Source organism: Ambystoma mexicanum, chromosome 14 (assembly GCF_040938575.1).
Source record: "Ambystoma mexicanum isolate Mex_15411 chromosome 14, UKY_AmexF1_1, whole genome shotgun sequence".
Taxonomy (NCBI): Eukaryota; Metazoa; Chordata; class Amphibia; order Caudata; family Ambystomatidae; genus Ambystoma; species Ambystoma mexicanum.
In genome coordinates, this window is record NC_090940.1 from 663,590,704 (window position 1) to 663,612,105 (window position 21,402).

Sequence of the window (21,402 nt, forward strand, 5' to 3'; positions counted from 1 at the left end):
CTGATTTGTCCTCTCAGTTTCTCCATCCGTTTGGGGATGGTGACTGGTGGATAGCCGGATGTCGATCTGGGCCATAGAGCAGCATTTTCTCCAGAAGTTAGATACGAATTGAGTACCTTGGTCTGAGACCAAAACTGAAGGAAACCCATGGAGCCGTACGATGCCTTCAAGAAATACCTTTGCCAGAGTGAAAGCATTTGGGAGCCCCTTAAGAGGAATGAAATGTGCCATTTTTGAAAATATGTCCACGACCACAAGAATAGTGTTAAACCCTTGACTGGGTGGTAGGTCAGTAATAAAATCGAGGGACAACGCGTGCCAGGGTGCTGGTGGGATTTCCAATGTTTGTAATAGCCCAGCCGGTTTCTGCTTGGATGACTTGTTTTGAGCACACACTCCACAAGATGGGATGAATTGGATAATGTCTTTACGCAACGTGGGCCATCAATAATTTCGTTTTACATTGGCTAGGGTTTTAGCGATTCCGGGGTGGCCCTCGATCAAGGAATCATGATAACCGGACATCACTTGTTCTCGTAGTTCTTGGTTTGGTAAGAATAAACGATTCCTGAAGTAGGGCAACTGATCTTTTATCATGTAATGGTCTCCTTGTGCACTCCACACTTGTAATTGCTACGGACTAATCAGGTTTTGAATTTCTTCATGTAATTCTTTCTGAGTTATGGTTGCTGTGATTCCTAGGAGCTTGTCACTCTGGATGATTGCTATTGGGTCAGGGGTCCGATACCCTTGCTCTTCCACCCCCATACGGGAAAGGGCATCGGCCTTCCTGTTTTTCACCCCTGGTCGAAATGTAATCATGTAGTCATATTGAGCAAAAAAAAGAGCCCAACGTAGTTATCGTGAGGATTGGGCCTTTGCCGTTTTTAGGTACTGGAGGTTCCGGTGGTCAGTTATTACGGTGATTGTGTGTCTGGCGCCCGAGAGGTAGTGCCGCCATGCCTTAAAGGCTGACTTAATGGCCAGGAGTTCTTTGTCTGTGATAGCGTAATTGAGTTCAGGGGGTGTGAATTTACACAACCAGAAGGCAACAGGGTGTAACTGGCCCATTTCAAGGTTCTTTTGTGAGAGGACAGCTCCCATAGCCATGCTTGAGGCATCCGTTTCCACCAGGTATGGGAGATCAGGGCGAGGGTGGCGTAAGATTGGGGCAGATGTGAATCTTGCTTTGAGTATCTGGAAAGCTTCATCGGCTTCTGTTGTCCACTGGAACTTTTTGTTGCTTTTCCTTAGCAATGGCGTGATGGGATGCACGATTTGCGAAAATCCTGGGATGAACCAGCGGTAAAACCCAGCATACTTTGAACCCCCTTGAATGAATTTGGGAATGGCCAGTTCAGGATAGCATCTACCTTGTGTACATCCATTCGGATTCCATTCGGGCTGAGAATAAAGCCCAGGAATTCCACCTCAGAGACGTGGAATGAGCACTTTTCGAGCTTGGCGTAGAGCTGGTGTTGACGGAGTTTCTCCAATATGGATCGGACGGGTTTAACGTGGTCTTGCTTTGATGCAGAAAATACTAGAATATCGTCGATGTACACTAGAGCACATACATCAATCAATTCCCGTAGGACATCGTTCATGAAGTATTAAAATGCTGCAGGCGCGTTGCAAAGGCCAAAGGGCATTACTTGATATTCGTACAAGCCGTATTTGGTGCGAAAAGCGGTTTTCCATTCGTCCCCCTGTTTTACGCGAACTAGGTGATATGCCCCACTCAGGTCTAGTTTTGTGTAGATTTGGGCATCTTTGACTTAATCAAGCAATTCAGGAATCAGTGGCAGGGGGTAGCATTTTTTTTTACGGTAATCTGGTTCAATGCGATAGTCGATGCACGTTCTCAAGTCCCCCTCCTTTTTCGGTACGAAGAATAGAGGACTGGTTGCTGGAGACTTCGAGGGACGGATGAACCCGTTGGCCAGGTATTGGTCAAGATAGGCCTTCAGGTGCTGGTTTTCTGGTTCCGTGAGTGCGTAAATTCACCCACAAGGGATTTGTGCGCCGGGTATCAGGTCGATTTGGCAATCGTATGGTCTATGCGGTGGCAGGGTATTAGCCTGTTCTTTCTGAAAGACATCTTGAAAGTCCTGGTATTCACTTGGTAGGGTGCCGATTGCAACAGTCGCAAGCGTGGAGGTTCTGGTGTCTATTGTTTGTTTCTCTTGGCGATAACATGTGTGGGCGCAAGTCTCGGGAAAGGCCAATTCTTTTGCTCGCCAATTGATTCAAGGATTGTGAGCTACCAACCATGGCATTCCCCAAAATCAACCGGAACTGTGGTGCCTTAATGAGGTCGAAAGCAATAGATTCTCGGTGTCCATCCTTGCACAGAAGGGTTAAAGCTGCAGTGCATTGGGATACTGGACCAGAAGCTATTTCCGTGCCGTCGACAGTGGTAACAGTGTCGGTGGTTGATTTAGGACGTAACGGAAGCCCCATCTTTGCTGCAAGATCCTGGTCCATGTAATACCCAATGGCTCCACTGTCAATGTATGCTCTTACTGCGTGCATCCGAGATGGTTGTTGGTGATTGATCAAGACCACAGATCGTGCAAAATGGGAGGTCTGTAGTTCACTTTCTTCGCTCGACAAGTGGACCCCTACACTTGCCGGGCTGGGGAGTTTTCCGATTCCTTGATGGTATCTTCCTTGTCCGTGGCCCCTCCTCGGTGGCTTCACAGGGCACTCTTTAAGGAAATGACCTGACCTTCCACAGTACAGACATAACTGCTGCTGTCTCCTTTTATCCCTTTCCGCTTTAGTCAAGGGGGATCTGACCCCCCCGATTTGCATTGGTTCTCCTGAACCTTCCGTAGTGCGGGCAATATTGTCCTTTGAACGCACATACATAGGGTGAGGGTCCGGTCTGGTTCAATCTGCTCTTCGGTCCTGCAACCTATGATCCAGTTGAACAACAAGGTCAATGAATTATGAGCAGTCTTTCGGGGGGTTCACTACTTGTGCGAGAACATCCTTGAGCTCCCCCCGCAACCCCCGATGAAATAACGTGGTTCTCTTCTCCACTGGCCATTCTGCTTCAACTACGAGTCTATTGAACGTGGCTATGTATGTTAATAGGTCTTGATTCCCTTGGCGTAGGGACAGAAGTTCGTTGTCCAATACCTCCCCATGAGTACGACGGGCGAACAGCTTTTCCATCTCCTGCTGAAAGCCCCTGAAGTCATGCAGCAAAGGATCGTCTTGGGCCACAAAGGGTACAGACCAGTCAGCAGCGCTACTACTCTGGTAGGATAGCACAAAAGCGACCCGTGATTTTTTTTTTTTTTTTTAAATGTATTTTTATTTTATCTCAACCAAACAACATTACAACGAAACATAAATAAAACACTTCAAACAACAAAGCCAAACGAACAAAAAGTAAGGCACTGCAATCCCCATCCCTCCCCCCTATGAGCCTGTAGAGTGTTCACCATCAGTGTCCGTTCCGTGCAGTGGGGCCTCATCGCTCTCAAGTCCAGCCGAGGCCGATCCCGCACAAAACAGTTCAGCTAACAACAACTTCCATGCCATGAGAGAGCCTATTTCTTCCCCATCGCCTGCCATACTGCCATCTTGCCACGCTGTCGTTTCAGCATCCGCCCATTTTTGGAGATCCCGCCACCAGACCTCCACTCGCGGCTTGTGACACTTCTTCCACTCCATGGCTATCCTACGTTTGGCAAGCACATAGGCCAGATCTTTAAGTTTATCAACATGTCGAAGCTTACGCGCCCTGGGATACCCTCCCAGCAGACAAGCCCACGCCGAATCCACCTTAAGTGTAATACCTCTTCCTGCCAGCCTCTGCGCCACTTCACCCCAATAAGTTGCGATCACTGGGCACGCCCAGAACATATGTATCATGTCCGCATTCTCTTCGTTACACTTGGGGCACGCCTGGCGACCACTACCTAGGAATTTGGAAATTCTGAGGGGGGTCATATATGCCCTGTGCGTAATATAGAGCTGTATCTGCTTGAACCTGGCGTTCCTCGATACCTTTTTATGGTACCCCAGGGCGCGCTCCCACATCCCATCCGACATCGGAGCCCCCACCTCTGCATCCCACTCCAGTCTCAGGTACCCTAAATCCTTCCCAACCTTTGTCATCAACATCTCGTACAACCTAGAGACCTCGTGTCCGCCCTCTGATGCGTCATACATCGTCTCCAGCGTGGCATCCGGTTCATCGGCCAAAGTAGTTTCGGGCCACGTGCTCCGGACCTCCCGGGCCACCCTGTGATATGTTACATATTGACCCCTGTGTAGTCCCGACCCTGCCTCCAGTTCATCGAACTCCATCAGGGTCCCCTCCTGCCAGATGTCGCCCATTGTAATCAATCCCACTGACTCCCAATACGTCCGGATAATAGTTCTCAGCTGCCCGTCCTCCTTTGCCAGGGCGATAAGAGGGAACTGCGGCATACACGGCGCGGGGTCACCCATCATCCGACAGGCACGCCGCCATATGTTCCTGCCAAGGGCCAGCATCTTAGGACGCTCTCTCATCCATGAGCCAGTCACCCAAATCACCTCCCGCAGATAGAAGGGGGAACAGTCTTTCCCTAGCAGCCTATGTTCGGGGGTCTCTTCATCTGAAAGCCACCTGGCCACATATTGCAGTTGCGCCGCGATATAATAGGCCTCAAAGTTCGGCAGCTTCACGCCACCTTTCTCGTAAGAGTTCTGCAATTTCCATAATGCGACCCTGTTGCGCGTGCCGTGCCACAGGAAATTCCTACACACGCTATGCAACCTGGCGAAAAACTTCCTAGGTATCATATGCGGGATGTTATTAAAATAATGCAGGAGCCTGGGCAACACCACCATTTTAAGCATAGCTCCGCGACCCATCATTGCTAAAGGCAATCTTTCCCAGAACCTCATGCACCTCTCAATCTTTCCCACAGCTAGTTCAGTATTATACTTGTGTTCTTCCTCGGTCGTGTGATACACGTCAATGCCCAAGTACCGGAAGGAGCTCGTTGCCCACGGAATCCGCAGCACCGGCAACCTCTCCGCCGGTATCCCCACATAACTGCCCAGTGGGAATAATACGGATTTCTGAGGGTTAACCGCTATGCCGGACAACCAGGCGTACCTCTCCAATACCTCCAAGATATACTGCAAGTTCTCTTCCGGGTGTTTCAGGTATAACAGCATATCGTCTGCATACAGGGATATAAGATGACACTCTCCTCCCACCTCTATGCCCACCGGATCATACTGCTGCCGGAGGTAAACTGCTAAGGGTTCGAGGGCCAGTATGTACAACATTGGGGACCAAGGACATCCCTGCCTGGTACCTCTGCCTAACTGCCATCTGTCTGACACTACTGCACCCGTACGGACCCTAGCCAGAGGCGCACTATATAATAGCTCGGCCCACCTCATGTAGCATGGTCCCAGTCCGAACCGCCCCAAAGCCGCCAGGAGCCATGGCCATCGGACGGAGTCGAACGCTTTAACCGCGTCCAGCGCCACTATTGCCATTTCGCTGTCGTCACTGCCCCCCTTTTCCACCACCCTGTGAAGGCGCCTGTGATTGTGGGTAATATTCCTGTTCGGGACATAGCCCGTCTGGTCAGGATGGATCAGCTTGCCTATTACCCTCCGCATTCTGGCCGCCAGGACAGCTGTTAGGATCTTGCTGTCCTGGTTCAGCATCGACAGGGGTCGGTAGGAGCCACAATCATGTCCCGGTTTATTGGGTTTGGGGAGCGGTACTATAATCGCCTCCCTGAGTGATTCCGGCAACCGCCCCACCTCGAACGCTTCATGAAACATCTCCAGCATGGGCGGGAGCACCTCCTCCCCATATGCTTTATAAAATTCACTGGGGAACCCATCCGCTCCTGGGGCCTTGCAAGTGGGTAGCTGCCGCACAATCTCCTGCAGCTCCTCCAGAGTGATCGGAGCATCCATCTCCTCTCGCTCTTCGTCACTTATCTTGGGCAGGCCTATGTCTTCAAGTACTACCTCTATATCCTCCCGGCTTCCCCCCTCTCGATCCTCATATAATGCTTGATAATATTCTGCGAATGCTCCATTCACCCCTTCCTGGGTGTTCTGCTCCACTCCCTTTTCAGTGATAACTGACCGGATCGGGGATCTTGGGGTCTCGCTCTTATACAGCCAAGCAAGAAGTCTGCCCGTCTTGTCTCCCCCGGCATGCAACCTCTCAATGTACTTCTTGTAATTCAGGTTACAAAGCCTGTCCCAATGTTCTGCGCACCTCTGTTGCAGTTTAATGACCTCCTCCATGTCCGTCCCCCCCTCCCCCAGCTCTCTCTCCAACTCAGTCTCGGCTCTACGCAGATCTGCCAGGACTCCTCCCATTAGTCCTTTGGATTTAGCCATGGCAACCCCCCTCATTACAACCTTAAAGGCCTCCCACAAAGTACCAGCCGACTTGACGCTGCCTGTGTTCGTTTCAAAATAAGCAACAATCTCCTCCCTCACTTCTTCTCTGAAGACTGGATCCCTGAGCGCTTCCGCCCTGAGGCGCCATGTTGGAATACGCGCACGTGGGGGACAAAGCTGCCAACGCATGACCAGGGGCGAGTGGTCCGAAAGGACTCTCGCCCTGTAGTCTATCTGGTCACACTCCGCGACAATGTCCGGAGTGGCGAAAAAGTAATCCAGCCTTGTGTGTAACTGGTGCGGGGCCGAGTAATGTGAATATTGCCTCACGCCAGGGTGTCTCGTCCTCCACACATCTGCCAGGCCAAGGTCTACCAGCAGCGCCTGCAGTACCCTAGCCGCCGGGCTGGGCCTGTCCACCCTGTCGTCTGACCTGTCCTCCTTGGGGTCTAGTACACAATTAAAGTCCCCTCCCCAAATCACAGGACCCCCCATCCCCTCGCCCAGTCTAGTGGTCAGTGTCCTAAAGTATGTCGCCGTGTCACGGTTGGGGGCATAGGTATTTATAACGCACACTACTTTATTTTCCACAAGCCCCCTTACCATGACCAGCCTCCCATCAGCCTCCACAACCTCCCCAAGTAGCTTAAACGGGACATGTGGTGCAACCCAAATCAGCACACCTCTAGCATAGGCAGAATATGTGTATCCAACTACAGTCCCTCTCCACTTTCTCCCCACCAGTTCCAACTTATCCCGTGTCAGATGTGTCTCCTGTAACAGGGCGATGTCTATCCTTTGTCTTTTTAGGTACAACATGACCTTGTTACGCTTAAGATAGCTGTTAAGACCTCTAACGTTCCACGTTAGTATCCTAAGGTCCCCCATGACGCATCCATAGCTCCCATCCCTCTCCCAGGACCACTCGCCTCCCCCCTACCGCAAGGGCCCCCATCACCAGTTTCTCTCCCAGGCTCATAAAAGCGACCCGTGATTAGTCATTCGGAAAGGCCCCTGGTCTACAAAGGAAGTGCAGGCGGCACTGGTTCATGAACGTTGCAAACCTCTTGGGATCCCCCGTAAATCGTTTGGGCGGGGCCAAGGGAACTGCCCCAGGAAGGGTTATCTGAACGGGATTGGATGATGGTGCTGGCATCGAAGGCACGCTTCCCGGCAATGGTGCAAACATATAGTGATTGGAAGGCTCACATACTGAGAGTTGAAGAGGACTTGCAAGAATTCCCGTAAGAAATTGGGGATCTGCACTAGGAGCCAGAAAAGGTCCTAAAGCTACTAGGAAAAGAGAGGTTTCTCCCTCCATCTTAAAGAAGATTTTTAATACCAACACAAGACACATTCCCCTGAAGAATGTCCTACATGGTTGTATATTAAGGACAGAAACTTGTACAAGTCGGGTTTTTCGAAACATAGCAACATTAGATAGGCTGAAATCAGTAAGGCATAGGAATCCGAGTGTGATTTGTTACAAACATTTGAGATCCTGTGAAATTTAGTGCAAAGTACTCACGTAGGGAGATTCTATTAGTGTGGTTTTTAATATGATGTATGTGTTTTACGTATGATGATCATTTTTATGATTATTTTATGAATTTGATGATTAATTTTTAATAACATTTTGTGATAATGAATTTTCATGTTTATGGGAAGAACCCAGAATGACACCAAATAAAACTTGAGACTGTCTTTTTGTATATAGAAATATAGATTCACAGAGCAAGAAGTCTTGTTTGATCCCTACCTGTGGCATTTTACCGTGTTGATAATAGATCTGTGTGAATACTTCAGGCAGCAGATGAGCGTATCGGCGAGAGAAAGTGGACAACGCAGATTGAATTAGGCCACTTTATGTCCTGATACGGAAGCGGCGCAATCGAAACTAAGATGGCGGCTTGCCAACACAAAGGGACCTCCGGCGGCACTTGAAATTGGGTGCCAGGCGGGCAGTGACTGGACTGCTGGTGTGCAGCGGCGGATGAAACAGTGAGTGGCCGACTACCGGAGAGAAGCCCAAGAATAGCCCGAGAGGATGTACACAGCGTTGGGCCACTGGGCCATGAGATAGGCGGCACGGCCTTGGTGCTCCCACTAGACCGGGACGATGTATACATGAAACGGACAAGAAGACTGACAGCGTTCCCGCAGTAAGATGGAAGCGTCGAGCACGCAGGGATTACATCCCGAATCCGCACCGAGGAGTGGATGAGCAAATACGGACACAATAAGTGGCGACGAGTCCTGTACGCCCGAAACAAAATGGCGACTGATCCTGAACAAAGGATTACACTGGTGGACCGTGAAGCGGCCTCGTAAGGTCTGGACGCAGCAAATGGTTATATGCATCTTGTATGTACCATCGGCCTTTGATAGGTGCAAAGACCATGTAGAAGCACCGGAGATGCTGATGACGGAACCCTGCTGATGACTGGCACGGACGTGGAGAGGTGATTGTGACGCGGAAAAGTTACAATCCACCTGAATAACAATTTTGTGTGTAACAATTGGTGTAGGCTGATATACAGAGACTCCAACGACTCGAACAACCACTAAGTGGCACCAGGCCGGAGTCAGACACGTGGACAAGGTTGCACCATGTCGGTGAAAAGTTTGAGAGCCAAGACCAAACAACCTACAATGGAAGTCTACGCAAAAGCACAGAAGACCCCCACAACATCGGAGCGGAGCGCGTCCACACCTTCTGCTGAAGAAGCCCCAGAAGGAGATAAGCACCAAATCCTGGAGGCTATATCGGAGCTGAGCACCAAGTGGGGCGCGGCAATAGCGGACTTGCGGACAGCCCTGGAAGGCAAAATTGATGCAGTCGGGACTGAACTTACCCTGTTACGAAAAGATGTCAGGGGGCTGGCGGAGAGAATGAGTTGGCTGGAGAGTGCCGTAAAGACCAATACTGATGTCAGCACAACTAACGCAAAGGAAGTTCATGTGCTCAAACAGCAGGTTGCTAACCTCGAAAATCGGGTGGAAGAAGCTGATGGAAGAGCAAGGAGAAATGATATACGGATTGGTCAGCCTGCCGGAGGGGGAGGAGGGTTAAGACCTTACAAACTACGTGGAAAACATGATCCTACAAGAAATAAGAGCAGATAAGCTTTCGCAGGGATTCACGGTGGAGCGGGCACACCGAGCCTTGATGAGGAAGCCGCGACCTGGGGCTCCGCCGCGACCTATCATCGCGAGGATCTTGAACTACAGAGATAGGGAGAAGATCCTAGAATATTTCTGTAAAGTTGGGACAATACAGAGAGCATCTGCCAACATTACAGCATACCCGGACTATACGATGCTGGTGCAGAGACTGAGATACAGCTACATGGCCGTCAAGAGGAGGCTGCGAGCAGCAGGCATCAAGTACATGCTCCTGTACCCGGCAAAGCTGAAGGTGCTACATAAGGGCAGAGTGCTCTTTTTTACACTCCCGAAGAGGTGGTAACGTGGCTGGATCTACAGGGTTGCCCGGAAAAAGAAGTGGACCATGACCGGCAGGAACAGGACGGCTAAAAAACTGGTGCCACGGACATTGGGGGTACCGGATTATACCGGGAAACGAGATTAGTTGAACACTGGATAGCATTCGGGCCCTGTGCCCGTCATGGACTGGAATATAGTAGGTAAATTGTAATTGGAAGCAGCATAAAGTTAATACAATGCGTAATACATTTGGGAATAGGAGCAATAGGATGGAGGCAACTCACCCCCGAAATACTAATAGTTAAGTGGCCATTAGGGTGACTTTACCCTACTGAGCCCTGAGCATAAGTTTGTGCTGGACGGGGCTAGATGTGGGGGTGCCTGAGATCCAGGGATGGAGCTAGGCAACAGTTGGGGGGGGGGGGGGCGTTGTTGGGGAAGGGTTGGGTTGGGGGAGGCAAGGGAGGTGGGAAGTTTGGCTTGTACATAGTTTTGGGGAGTTTAAGTTTAAATATGAGCCTACATGGAAGAGTTCAAGAGTTGTATCTGCATATCATGACCGGGAGGGTTTGGTTGGGAATGAGGGAGGAAGATATCAGAGCGCTATGGGAGATCTCAGGATAGTGACGTGGAATGTCAGGGGACTTAACAGTTATATGAAGAGGAATAAAGTCATGCTGTATTTGAAAAGGCAAAAGATAGATGTTGCACTGTTGCAGGAGACGCATTTGACGCGGGAGAAACTGGAGCTAATTGGGAAAAAATGGAAAGGGATTGTGGTGGGTTCGTCCTACTCTGCATATGCCAGGGGAGTGCTTGTCTGGGTAGCACCTCATGTCCCGTTTCAGCTACTGCAGGAAATGGTAGAAACTGATGGGAGGATGGTTATATTGAGAGGGCTGTTGGAGAATAAAGAGGTATGCATCGTGAATACGTATGTCCCTAACCATAACACGGCGGCATACTTCATGACTCTTTGCACTAACCTTAGTATGTGTGTGGGAAGCGTGGTTATTTGGGGCGGGGATTACAATTGTGTAATGAACACCAAAGTGGATAGGTCTGACAACAGGATTGATAGGCCCACCCCAGCGGCCAAAGCATTGCAGGCGTTACTAGATGATTTCGGCTTGGTAGACGTATGGAGAACGAAACATCCCAATGATAGGCAATATTCGCATTATTCTGCCCCGCAGCAGCTACACACGAGATTGGACTATGTCTTTGCTACGCCGAATGTGGTGGCAGAGAGCACTCAAATAGAATACAAGGCGAGGGTCCTCTCGGATCACTCGCCCCTGATCCTTGGGTGGCAATACTGCCCCCCGAGGGCACGGATCCCGACGTGGCGCCTCCGAGCGGAGGTACTCAAAGATCCGGTCTTTGGTGAGGACATAAGGGATGAGATCATTAACTATTTTGAGACGAATACTGGTAGTGCTGACTCGGCGGGTACACTATGGGAAGCTTTTAAGGTGGTGATGCGGGGGGCAGCCATAGCTAAGTCAAAGGGCCTGCAAGGTGGGGTTCTGGCTGACCTACAAAGAGTTGAAGATGAACTAGAAAGGACATTAGAATGTGACAGTGTGGACACTGAGCTAGCACTTAAACTACAACAGCAATGTGCGGAACATTGGGAAAGGCTCTGTAACCTCAATTATAAAAAGTATGTAGAAAGACAGCACGCCGGGGGAGATAAAACGGGTAGGCTTTTAACGTGGCTGTACAAGAGTGAGACCCCTAGACCCCCGATTAGGACAATAGTTAGAGAAGATGGTGATGTAGTGGACACTCAAGAAGGAGTTAACAGGGAATTTGCGGATTATTATAGGGTGCTATACGGTGACGAGGAGGGGAGTAGTCAAGAGGAGATAACCGAAACACAAGAAGATATAGGATTACCTAAGATAAGTGATGAGGAGAGAGAAGAGCTTGATGCACCAATTACCCTGGAGGAGCTGAGGGAGGTTGTGAAGCAGTTGCCCACCAGTAAGACCCCAGGAGCAGACGGGTTGCCTAGTGAATTTTACAAAGTATATAGAGAAGAAGTGCTACCCCCATTGCTAGACATGCTTAACGAAGCGTTTGAGATAGGAAGGTTGCCGGAGTCACTCAGAGAGGCGATCATAATACCGCTTCCTAAGCCCAACAAACCGGGGTATAGCTGTAGCTCCTACAGGCCTTTGTCGATGCTGAACCAGGACAGCAAGATACTGATGGCTGTCCTGGCAAACAGATTGCGGAGAGTAATTAGTAAATTAATCCACTCGGATCAAACGGGCTATGTCCCAAACAGGAACATAACCCATAATCATAGGAGACTCCACCGTGTGATCGAATGGGCAGATAGAAATGAAGGCGAAATGGCGATTGTATCCCTAGACGCAGTTAAAGCTTTTGACTCTGTTAAGTGGCCATGGCTGCTGGCAGCCCTGGGAGGTTACGGAGTACGGCCGGGTTATATCAGGTGGGCGAAAATGCTATACAGTGAGCCGTTAGCCAGAGTTCGAACAGGATCGGTGATATCCAAGAGATGGTAGCTTGGCAGAGGTACCAGGCAGGGGCGCCCCTGGTCCCCGATGCTTTACATCCTAGCCCTGGAGCCCCTAGCAATATACTGCAGGCAACAATACGATATGATAGGTATTGAGGTTGGGGAGGAGCGGCATCTAATATCCTTATATGCGGATGATTTATTATTATACTTGAAATACCCAGAAGAGAATCTTCAATATATCCTTGAAGTGATGGAGAAATACGCAGGGTTGTACGGCATAGCGGTAAATCCTCAAAAATCCAGTATATTCCCCCTAGGTAGCTATTAGGGGACCCCGGAGGAAAGGTTGCCGGTGTTACAGATACCCTGGGTGATTGGTTCTTTCCGTCACCTTAGCATAGATGTGTATCACACCGCAGAAGAGGAACATAAGCACAACACCGTGGTAGCCGTTGAGAAAATCCAGAAATGCATGAAGTTTTGGGAGAAGTTGCCCCTAGCTATGATGGGACGGGGGGCAATGCTTAAGATGGTGGTCCTACCTAGGCTTTTACATTATTTTAACAATATCCCATATATGATACCCAAGAAGTTCTTCGCTAAACTGAATAGTGTGTGCAGGGACTTCCTATGGCATGGTACCCGGAATAGAGTAGCGCTATGGAAGTTGCAGAACTTCTATGAAAAGGGAGGTATCAGGCTGCCCAATTTTGAGGTCTACTACATAGCAAGTCAATTACAATATGTGGCCAATTGGCTCTCCGACGAAGTGACCCCTGAACATAGGTTTGGGCGGGTTTGTACCCCATTTTACTTAAGGGAAATTATATGGTTGCCTTAAACAGATATGAAGGAGCGCCCTAAGATGATGATGTTGGGGTGGAAAATGTGGCGTTGAGCGTGTCGGATGTTGGAGGACCCATTCCCGTGCTCCCCGCAAGTACCGCTGGTCGCATTAGCAGGAGGGGACAAGCAGCTGAGGGTGATTATCAGAACCTACTGGGAATCGGTGGGACTGGTAACGTTAGGGGACATCTGGCAAGAGGGGACCATTAGAGATTTCGAAGAACTTGGGGAGGAGGTGGGATTACACACTGGCCAATATGTTACATACCATAGGATGGTCCAGAGAATTCGGAAAACGTGGCCTGAAACAGTGTTAGCAGAGGAACCAGATGCTACTGTGGGGGTAATATACGACATATCGGAAAGGGGGCATGAGATTTCTAGATTGTATGAGATAGTGATGACCAAGGTGGGGAAGGAATTGACACATTTGAGACTTGATTGGAAGGAGGAGGTGGGGGCCCCGATGGGAGATGGGATGTGGGAACGCGCCCTGGGATATCACAAAAAAGTGTCAAGAAACGCCAGACTTAAACAAATACAGCTGTACATAACGCATAGGGCATACATGACCCCTCTGAAGATATCCAAGTTCCGGAACGCAGTGTGACATGGAAAACGCTGACATGACACACATGTTTTGGTCATGCCCAGTAATCGAAGGTTTCTGGGGTGAAGTGGCACAAAAATTAGCGACAAAAGGGGTCACGCTTGTCATAGATACAGCTTGGGCCTGCTTGCTGGGAGGGTTCCCCAGACCACGGAAACTTAAACATGTTGAGAAACTGAGAAACTTGGCATATGTGTTAGCAAAACGGAGGATCGCCATGGGATGGAAGAAGTGTCACAAGCCACGGGTGGAGGTATGGTGGAGGGAGTTACAGAAATGGGCGAAGTCTGAAACGGTAGTATGGCAGGAGGCGAGCAGCATGAGTGGGGAGGAAGAAGTAGGTACCTTGATGGCATGGAAACTATTAATAGCGGAACTGTTCGGATCTATATCGGACCCGATTGAATCCGAAGATAATGAGACCCAGCTACATGTAGCAGATACTGAACGAGAAGTACAAATAGGCTCATAATGGAGGGTGGGACTTGGGGAGCAGTGGCAAACTGGAAATACAAATGGTGTTTACAGGAATTGTTGTAAATTACACTGCGTGTTGGGTTTATTTGTATTGTTGTTTGGTTTGAATAAAATTAATAAACTATTTAAAAAATAAAAAAAGAGTGCACCCAAGCACCCTATGATACCCTACTCTCTCAACTGGCCTGGACTTCGGTCCGCGAGGGCGTTCAACCCATAAGCATTTTGAGGTCATACCAATGATATATAGAGCGCTGTATAATTGCCAAATAACATAACATAACATATGTTGTGCGAAGGTTGCAAATGGCAACATAAGATGAATTAAAGAACTAAGACAGAGTGTGTTGCAGAACTGTTAAAACCGCCGGGAAAGACCAGCTGCAGGGTGGTCCGGTGCCACGTGGGTGCTCAATCGAAAGACTCTGCTTGGTCCCCTTTTGCTAAAACTACAAATACTGGAGGGCCATAAGAGAGCCAGTCGTAAGAGGTCAAAGTGGTCATACAAGGGTCGAGTAAAACCCCTTGTACAGTCGAAAGTCTTTGACCCACAACCAAAAGGATAGCCCAGGGTTGGGCTGGGACAAGAAATAGGCCCGGTCACCCAAAAAGAAAAGTGTCCCACCCCTCGCCTCAAAAATGTGGCCCACCCCTCGCCTCACGATCCTTGACCGCTGATGACATCACTGCAAGTGATGTCATTTGATCCCACCCCAAAGTGACATTCTGGGAAGCGATGAAACACGACTTTTCACCCCTTGACAAACAGGAAACAGGAAGTGGCATCAAATAGCATTTTTCCTAAGTACACTAAATTACTGTGAATCCAAGCAGACCTCCAAGGCCAAATGATAATATGTTATTGTATAGCACTTACGCTTAAGCTCTTTTTCTTTTAAACAAATATGCATACAATATCACCCAAACTGTGCTGGTACTCATTTATCGACCCAAGAAGGATGAAAGGCTTTTTGGAAAGGAAACAAAAAATAATTGGAAAAAGATTTTCAATTTTATTTTTCCAAACCGGCCCAGGCATGGCCAGAAACCGGCCACCACTCCCCATGGATGATTTTGGCCAGGCCGAAAGGTAGAGGGGCCAATCCGACCCTGGGATAGCCTGACTGGGGGTGTTAAAGGAAAGCCTGACTGGGGGGCTAAAATCCGGGATAGAGTAAAGTGAACAGAAGCTAAGGCAAATGTGAACCCGACTGAGGGATGCCTGCGAAATAGAGTGGTTGCAAACACCCCGAGAACATTGAAGTACGTGAAGCCTGGCTGGGGGCTGAGACACGGACATAAGCAGGAAAAGAACCCAAAAGGGGATCTAGCGAATGGATGCCAAAGAAAAGCTAGGGGAAGGGAACCCTGCTTTTCTAATGAGATGAGAAGATCATGAACTGTGTTAGAATGACATGCAAGAACCCGACCAAGGGATGTTTGCAATGAATTGATGGCCTGAGCCTGATCGGGGGAGGCCATCGTAACCAAGAGGAAAACTAAGGGAAGTATATCCTGCACTCCGATAAAGCAAAGTGAACTGTATAGCTAGCAAGTGTGAACCCGGCTGTGGGATGCCTACAAAATGGGGTGACGCATGATAACCCCGGGGGCATTGTGTTGACAAAGAGTGAACCCGGCTAAGGGATGTCCACAGTGAAAGATTGTTTAAAAGGACATGGAGACTTGTGAATACAACAGGTGAAATTTTGAGTAAAAAGCTGTAGTGAACCCGACGGAGGGAGGCTAACATTCAAGAAAGGTCTGAGCCCGTAAGAGCGGGATCCAGGGGTGAAAATTCATCACCCAACATACATACAGAATGTAACTTTATATTTTGGTATTTTTGAACACATCAGGCCGTCGGAGGCAAGAGACTTTGGGTAAAGAGACTTGTCCACCGCAGATCCTGATATCGCTTAGAAGAACAATAGCCTTGTGCTGGAAAAGCCCAGTTGTGTGCTGTGCTGCTCAAGAGGCCCGCCTTGTCCCGTGCTACAAAACGTGGGGAAGGGAGACCTCGCTATACCATTCTGACTTATCATTTTTATGAACACTTCTTTCTTTTCTTGTGAACACTATCCCATACTATTTTTGTAACTTAGCTGTAAAGACTGACAATAGGTTTTTTAGTATAGGCCCTTTTATTTGACAAGACGCAGCTAGGACTGCCTTATTATAATTTGATGGTCGTAGCTTGCTCCCATCTTAGATTTAGGTTTAGATTAGGCGTTTTTCCAACCCATTCATACAGTTTAATAAACACCCTTGAACTGTGATCACTTGCGTCTGTCTTTACTGTTGCCACCATGAGTTCTTTACATCCCCTACGCGACATGTGGTGGACTATGTATTTTGTATTTGGCCTTCGGTTTAGAAGGGCAAAGTACTTGGACCAGTAGACGAAAATTCTAAAGGCCCGTCAGGAGCTGATGAAGCACTGGCATAACCAGAAGGCTACAGTGACCGTCTATTCTCCGGGCCAGTGGCTGTGGATTATGGAGCCTGTCAAATTATGTTTTTGTTTTGTTAAATTTTTGTTGAAGACATGCAATTACCACACGAATACGCGAAATGTATTGACTAAAATGGAACAACTTGGTATATGTATGATTACTTGAATATAAATGGCAATAAAAACATTTTAAAAAAAGAAATGAGCCTGTGAAACCCAGTGCCCTTCAGGACAAGTGGACTAGGCCTTACTGTGTGCTGGAAAAGGTCAGTGAGGTGAATTATCTCATTGACGTGAAAGGACATAAACAGATGTGCAGGGTCTTTCACGTCAACCGGCTAAAAACCCCATTATAGACGGGATGACTTGGTCATGGCATTAGTGACAGACCGAGAGACTGAGGAGGAGACCGATCCCCTCCCAGACCTCTTGCACACTGACGCCACAGATGGGTCAGTTGAAGGTGTCAACCTTGCAAAGGACCTGTCAGAACAGCAGCTGACAGACTGTTGCCGTTTACTGGGACAGTTTCACGGTCTGTTTTCGCTGACTCCTGGTCGCACAGATTGGTGCACCCATGATGTGGACACTGGAGACAAGAAGCCGGTGAAGAGTAGAATTCACCGGATGTCCAATAATGTCAGGGACACCATCACGGAGGAAGTTTGCAAGATGTTGTCCCTAGGAGTGATAGAGCCATGCCACGGCCCTTGGGCTAGCCCAGTGGCACTGGTCCCTAAAAAGGCCAGTGGTGGAAAGACTGATGTTTGCTTTTTTGTGGACTACAGGGGGCTCAATTATGTCATGAAAACAGATGCTCACCCCATTCCTCGGGCAGATGAGCTCATTGATAAGCTTGACTCTGCCAAGTACATGAGTACCTTTGACCTCACAGCAGAATACTGGCAGGTCAGCTTGACAGATGGAGCGAGAGAGAGGCCAGAATTCTCAACCCCAGAAGGACATTATCAGTTCACTGTGATGCCCTTCGGACTGAAGAATGCCCCTGCCACTTTTCAGTGAATGGTTGACCAGGTTTTGTCTGGTCTGGAAAACTTCAGTGTCGCCTATTTAGACGGCATTGCAGTGTTCAGCCACACCTGAGAGGATCACTTATCCTACCTGAAACAAGTGTTTCGGGCTCTGCACAATGCAGGTCTGACTATCAAGGCCACAAAGTGCCAGATAGCACAGGGCATAGTGACTTACCTATGCCACCTGGCTGGTGGAAGTAAGAAACAACCTCTCGAATCGAAGGTATAGGCTGTGAAGGATTGGGACAACCCCACCACACAGAAGCTGGTGAGAGCCTTCCTAGGTCTCGCCGGGTACTACCGGTCATTTATCAAGGGGTATGGGACCATTGCTATGCCCGTGAATGCTGTAACTTCCATGAAAATGCAGAAGAATGTAACTTGGACCCCCGCTTGTCAAACCTCCTTTCAGGATTTAAAGGATGAATTGTGCAGGGCTCCAGTTCTGAAAGTACCAGAATATAGCCAGGAGTTCAATATCCAGACAGACACCTGTGATTTTGGAATTGGTGCAGTGTCAGCGCATCTGAACTCTCACGGGGTAGAGCAATCTGTTGCCTACATTAGCAAGCGGTTGAATAAAAGGGAAAGGAACTGGACAGTCGTCGAAAAAGAGGCTTAGGTGGTCGTGTGGCCAGTAAAGAAGCTGAAACCCTACATCTTTGGGTCACAGTTTACTATCCAGGCAGACCACCGGCCTCTTTGATGATTAATGGCCATGCAAGGGGAGAACCTAAGCTTTTTGCATTGGGTCATAGCCCTACAGGGATTAGATATGGACATCCAGCACAAGCCAGGCTCCCAGAATGGAAATGCAGATGGCTTCAGCCGTTGCTTTTGGCTTGAAGATGAACCAGACCCCGAGTAGGGTGGTGGCTCACATGTTGAGGCTGGAGGATATGTGAGGAATTCGACCATTTACACTATGGGTGTGCGCTCACCTGGGCTTTTTTAAAATTGTATATGAAATTGAATGATGTATATAAACCTCTGGGAAATGTGTGGGGCTAATCCGCACACATTTTCCTATGCTCACCGCACGACATACACATAGACCTGTGTACTCTGTGTGGACACAGCCTACAGGCACAGTCCACCATGTCATATGTAGTTAGGATCTGACAGGTGGAGTACATGATGCATCTCAGAAGGGGGAGTGCCAAAAATTGCCTCCTGCCATGGCCAGCCTAATTAACTATCAAAGGCTACATGGATCCGCCTATCCGTTTGTTTACCCTCGGCAGATGGATAATTAACATTCTAATAGAGTATACTTCAAACAGGCCCACATGGGGCCTGGCTGCAGGACTAACAAGGGAGTGCTTACCAAAACCAGGTAAAGTTCTCAACTTTTTTTTCTGGGGGATTAGAACTCAAAGGGAACTACGTCAAAACGGATAAACATAAAGTCTTAAGACTTAAGACTTAAGTCTTTGTTGACTTTTCAAAAAGAAATTTTGTCCTGAAGATGGCCTTTTCAAAGAAAAGAAGTTAAGATACTAGAGATAGTGTCTGAAACAATAAACGGCCGAAACATGTCGACAGTCATCTGAAATACTCATTTATATTGACTATGGGATTTTGCTTGCAAACAAAGTGTTTTCAAATAACATCGACATTTTGTGTTGCGTACACCCCCTGTGTTTGTTCTTCATTATGTGTTGTTTTTTCTATCAAAAACTATTTTAATCAATGGTGAATTGCCGAATTGTTGAAATGTGCAATATTATATATGTGGCAATGTGTGCTTTTTTACCTATATGCAATATTTGATGATTAAATTGATATTTTTTTGTAATGATTTGTATGTGTCGGGTTCATGGTGTGTAAACAACATTAACATCAATATGATATCTGTCTAACTAGTAATTGTTGGTCACTTTGAAACATTGGAGTAAAGTAAAGAGGGGTAATTGGACTAACAAGGGAGACATGAAACCCCAACAACCTTTGATGTGCACTGTGTCAACCTGAAGCCAGCTCCCGCCTCTCAGTATCAAGGGCAGTGACCTGTCATGTCTGGGACAATGTATTTACAGTAGTCATCCCCGCAGTGGGACCCCATTCAGAAGGTACGACTATGTGGTCTGGCGGCGACCAAAAGTCTGTTCTCGCTGCAGCTTCAAGGGAGACCCGCCGCTTTAATCAGGAACCACAGAGAGCACAGGAACCACAGAGAGCTCAATTAACTAAATAGACCCTTTGATCCACAACAGACAGAAAGATGGGTGGGATTTAGTATTACATGTTTTCACCCCTTTAACTTTTCTGTTGCAAAGCAATCTGGTTATGACCTCAGGGATACATGAGATTGCTGGTGGGGACCTAGGATTGGTTCATTAAGGTAGGCTAAGCCTACACCAATCACTGTGGCCCATTTGGATTTAAAAGAGGGCTGAGCCCCTCTTTTGGGCAGATCATCTGAAGACTTTGCAAGGAGTAGAAGGAGAACTCGGCATTGTACCCTGGCTGAAAGTACAGTTTTCTGTACATCTTCTGCCAGTGAAGGAAGGCCAGGACCTCCAGGAGGGAAGTAAGATCCCTCCCCTAAACATCTCCAATGGAACAGAGAAGATACTAAATCCAGCAGACCCTCCAGCAGCTCCAGAACCGGTGCCCAGCCAGCACACAGCATGTCCTGCTAGGCTCTGCAGGAGGCTTCCTAGGTGGGAAGTGCCAGAGAGTTGCTGAACCAAACTAAGGACAAGGCAGCTGCCTGCAACACTCTCCTCAGCTTTGGGCCGTCTGCCTTAAAGAATGACACAAGCCCAGTGAAGAAGCTAGGAGGCGTGCATCGACAAGCATCAACCAGCTTCTGCCTTAAAGGACATTTACGAGCCAGTTGATCCCCTCGAGCTGCAACCGACTGCACCGCTGACTGTTGTTACGCCGCAGTCGCCAACATCTTTCGAGACACCTCGACCAGTACTGTAATCATGGCTCCTAACCAAAGTACATACTAAATTAATTGTTCAACAAAATGTTTAAAAAGGGACATTACAGCCAATCTACGGCATACACAAGCCCACGTTAAAGTTCCCAAAGGCCTCCCTATAAACAAAATGTAAAACATCACTCACATCTTTGCTAAAGGGTACAAGAAAAATCAACACTGCTACATGTATTAATGCAAAAATCAAAAGATAATTTCGCAACCCAAAGTCAAAGTAGTTTTCATGAAATGTATGTAAACATACCTTCCAGCATCTTGAAAGTGTATCGCTCTAGCCTTCCTCGCACGCTCTTTAAAATCTGATGCAGTGCTGTAGCTGAAAATTATATTTTATTCAAACACATAATTAATTTAATATCAGAACACCAACATGCATAACATGCTACACATTTCCTGCAGCAAATTATCTGACTGAATGTAATGCAGTTTATTAAATGATAAACAGTCATTATGACATTCCACACTGAAATAGCAATCCGTTAATATCAACAGAGAAAACAAAGTAAAAAATAAACTGATCAGTCACTTTTCTCAAAGGAAATGTGCTGTTTAAAGTGCCATTTAATTTGCTTTAAAGTGACTAAAAACAAGGCCTGTTCTATAGTAATTATTCCAATATTCATTTTCTATACGTGCAAGAAATGTAAAGGTTGTATTATTTATTAGATGCATGTATTAATTGATGAGATGAGAACC

General features: G+C 47.9%; 1 protein-coding gene across 5 annotated transcripts in view; it reads right to left on the reverse strand.

Moving 5' to 3' along the window:
• The window catches only part of PPP1R36 (protein phosphatase 1 regulatory subunit 36), a 383,705-nt gene that overhangs the window by 334,611 nt on the left and 27,692 nt on the right, over positions 1 to 21,402 (reverse strand). For all 5 annotated transcript variants that reach the window (XM_069638208.1, XM_069638211.1, XM_069638210.1 and 2 more), the window contains one exon: positions 20,951 to 21,022. In XM_069638208.1, coding sequence (XP_069494309.1) covers positions 20,951 to 21,022 — 72 coding nt within the window. The remainder of the gene's footprint in view (positions 1 to 20,950; positions 21,023 to 21,402) is intronic.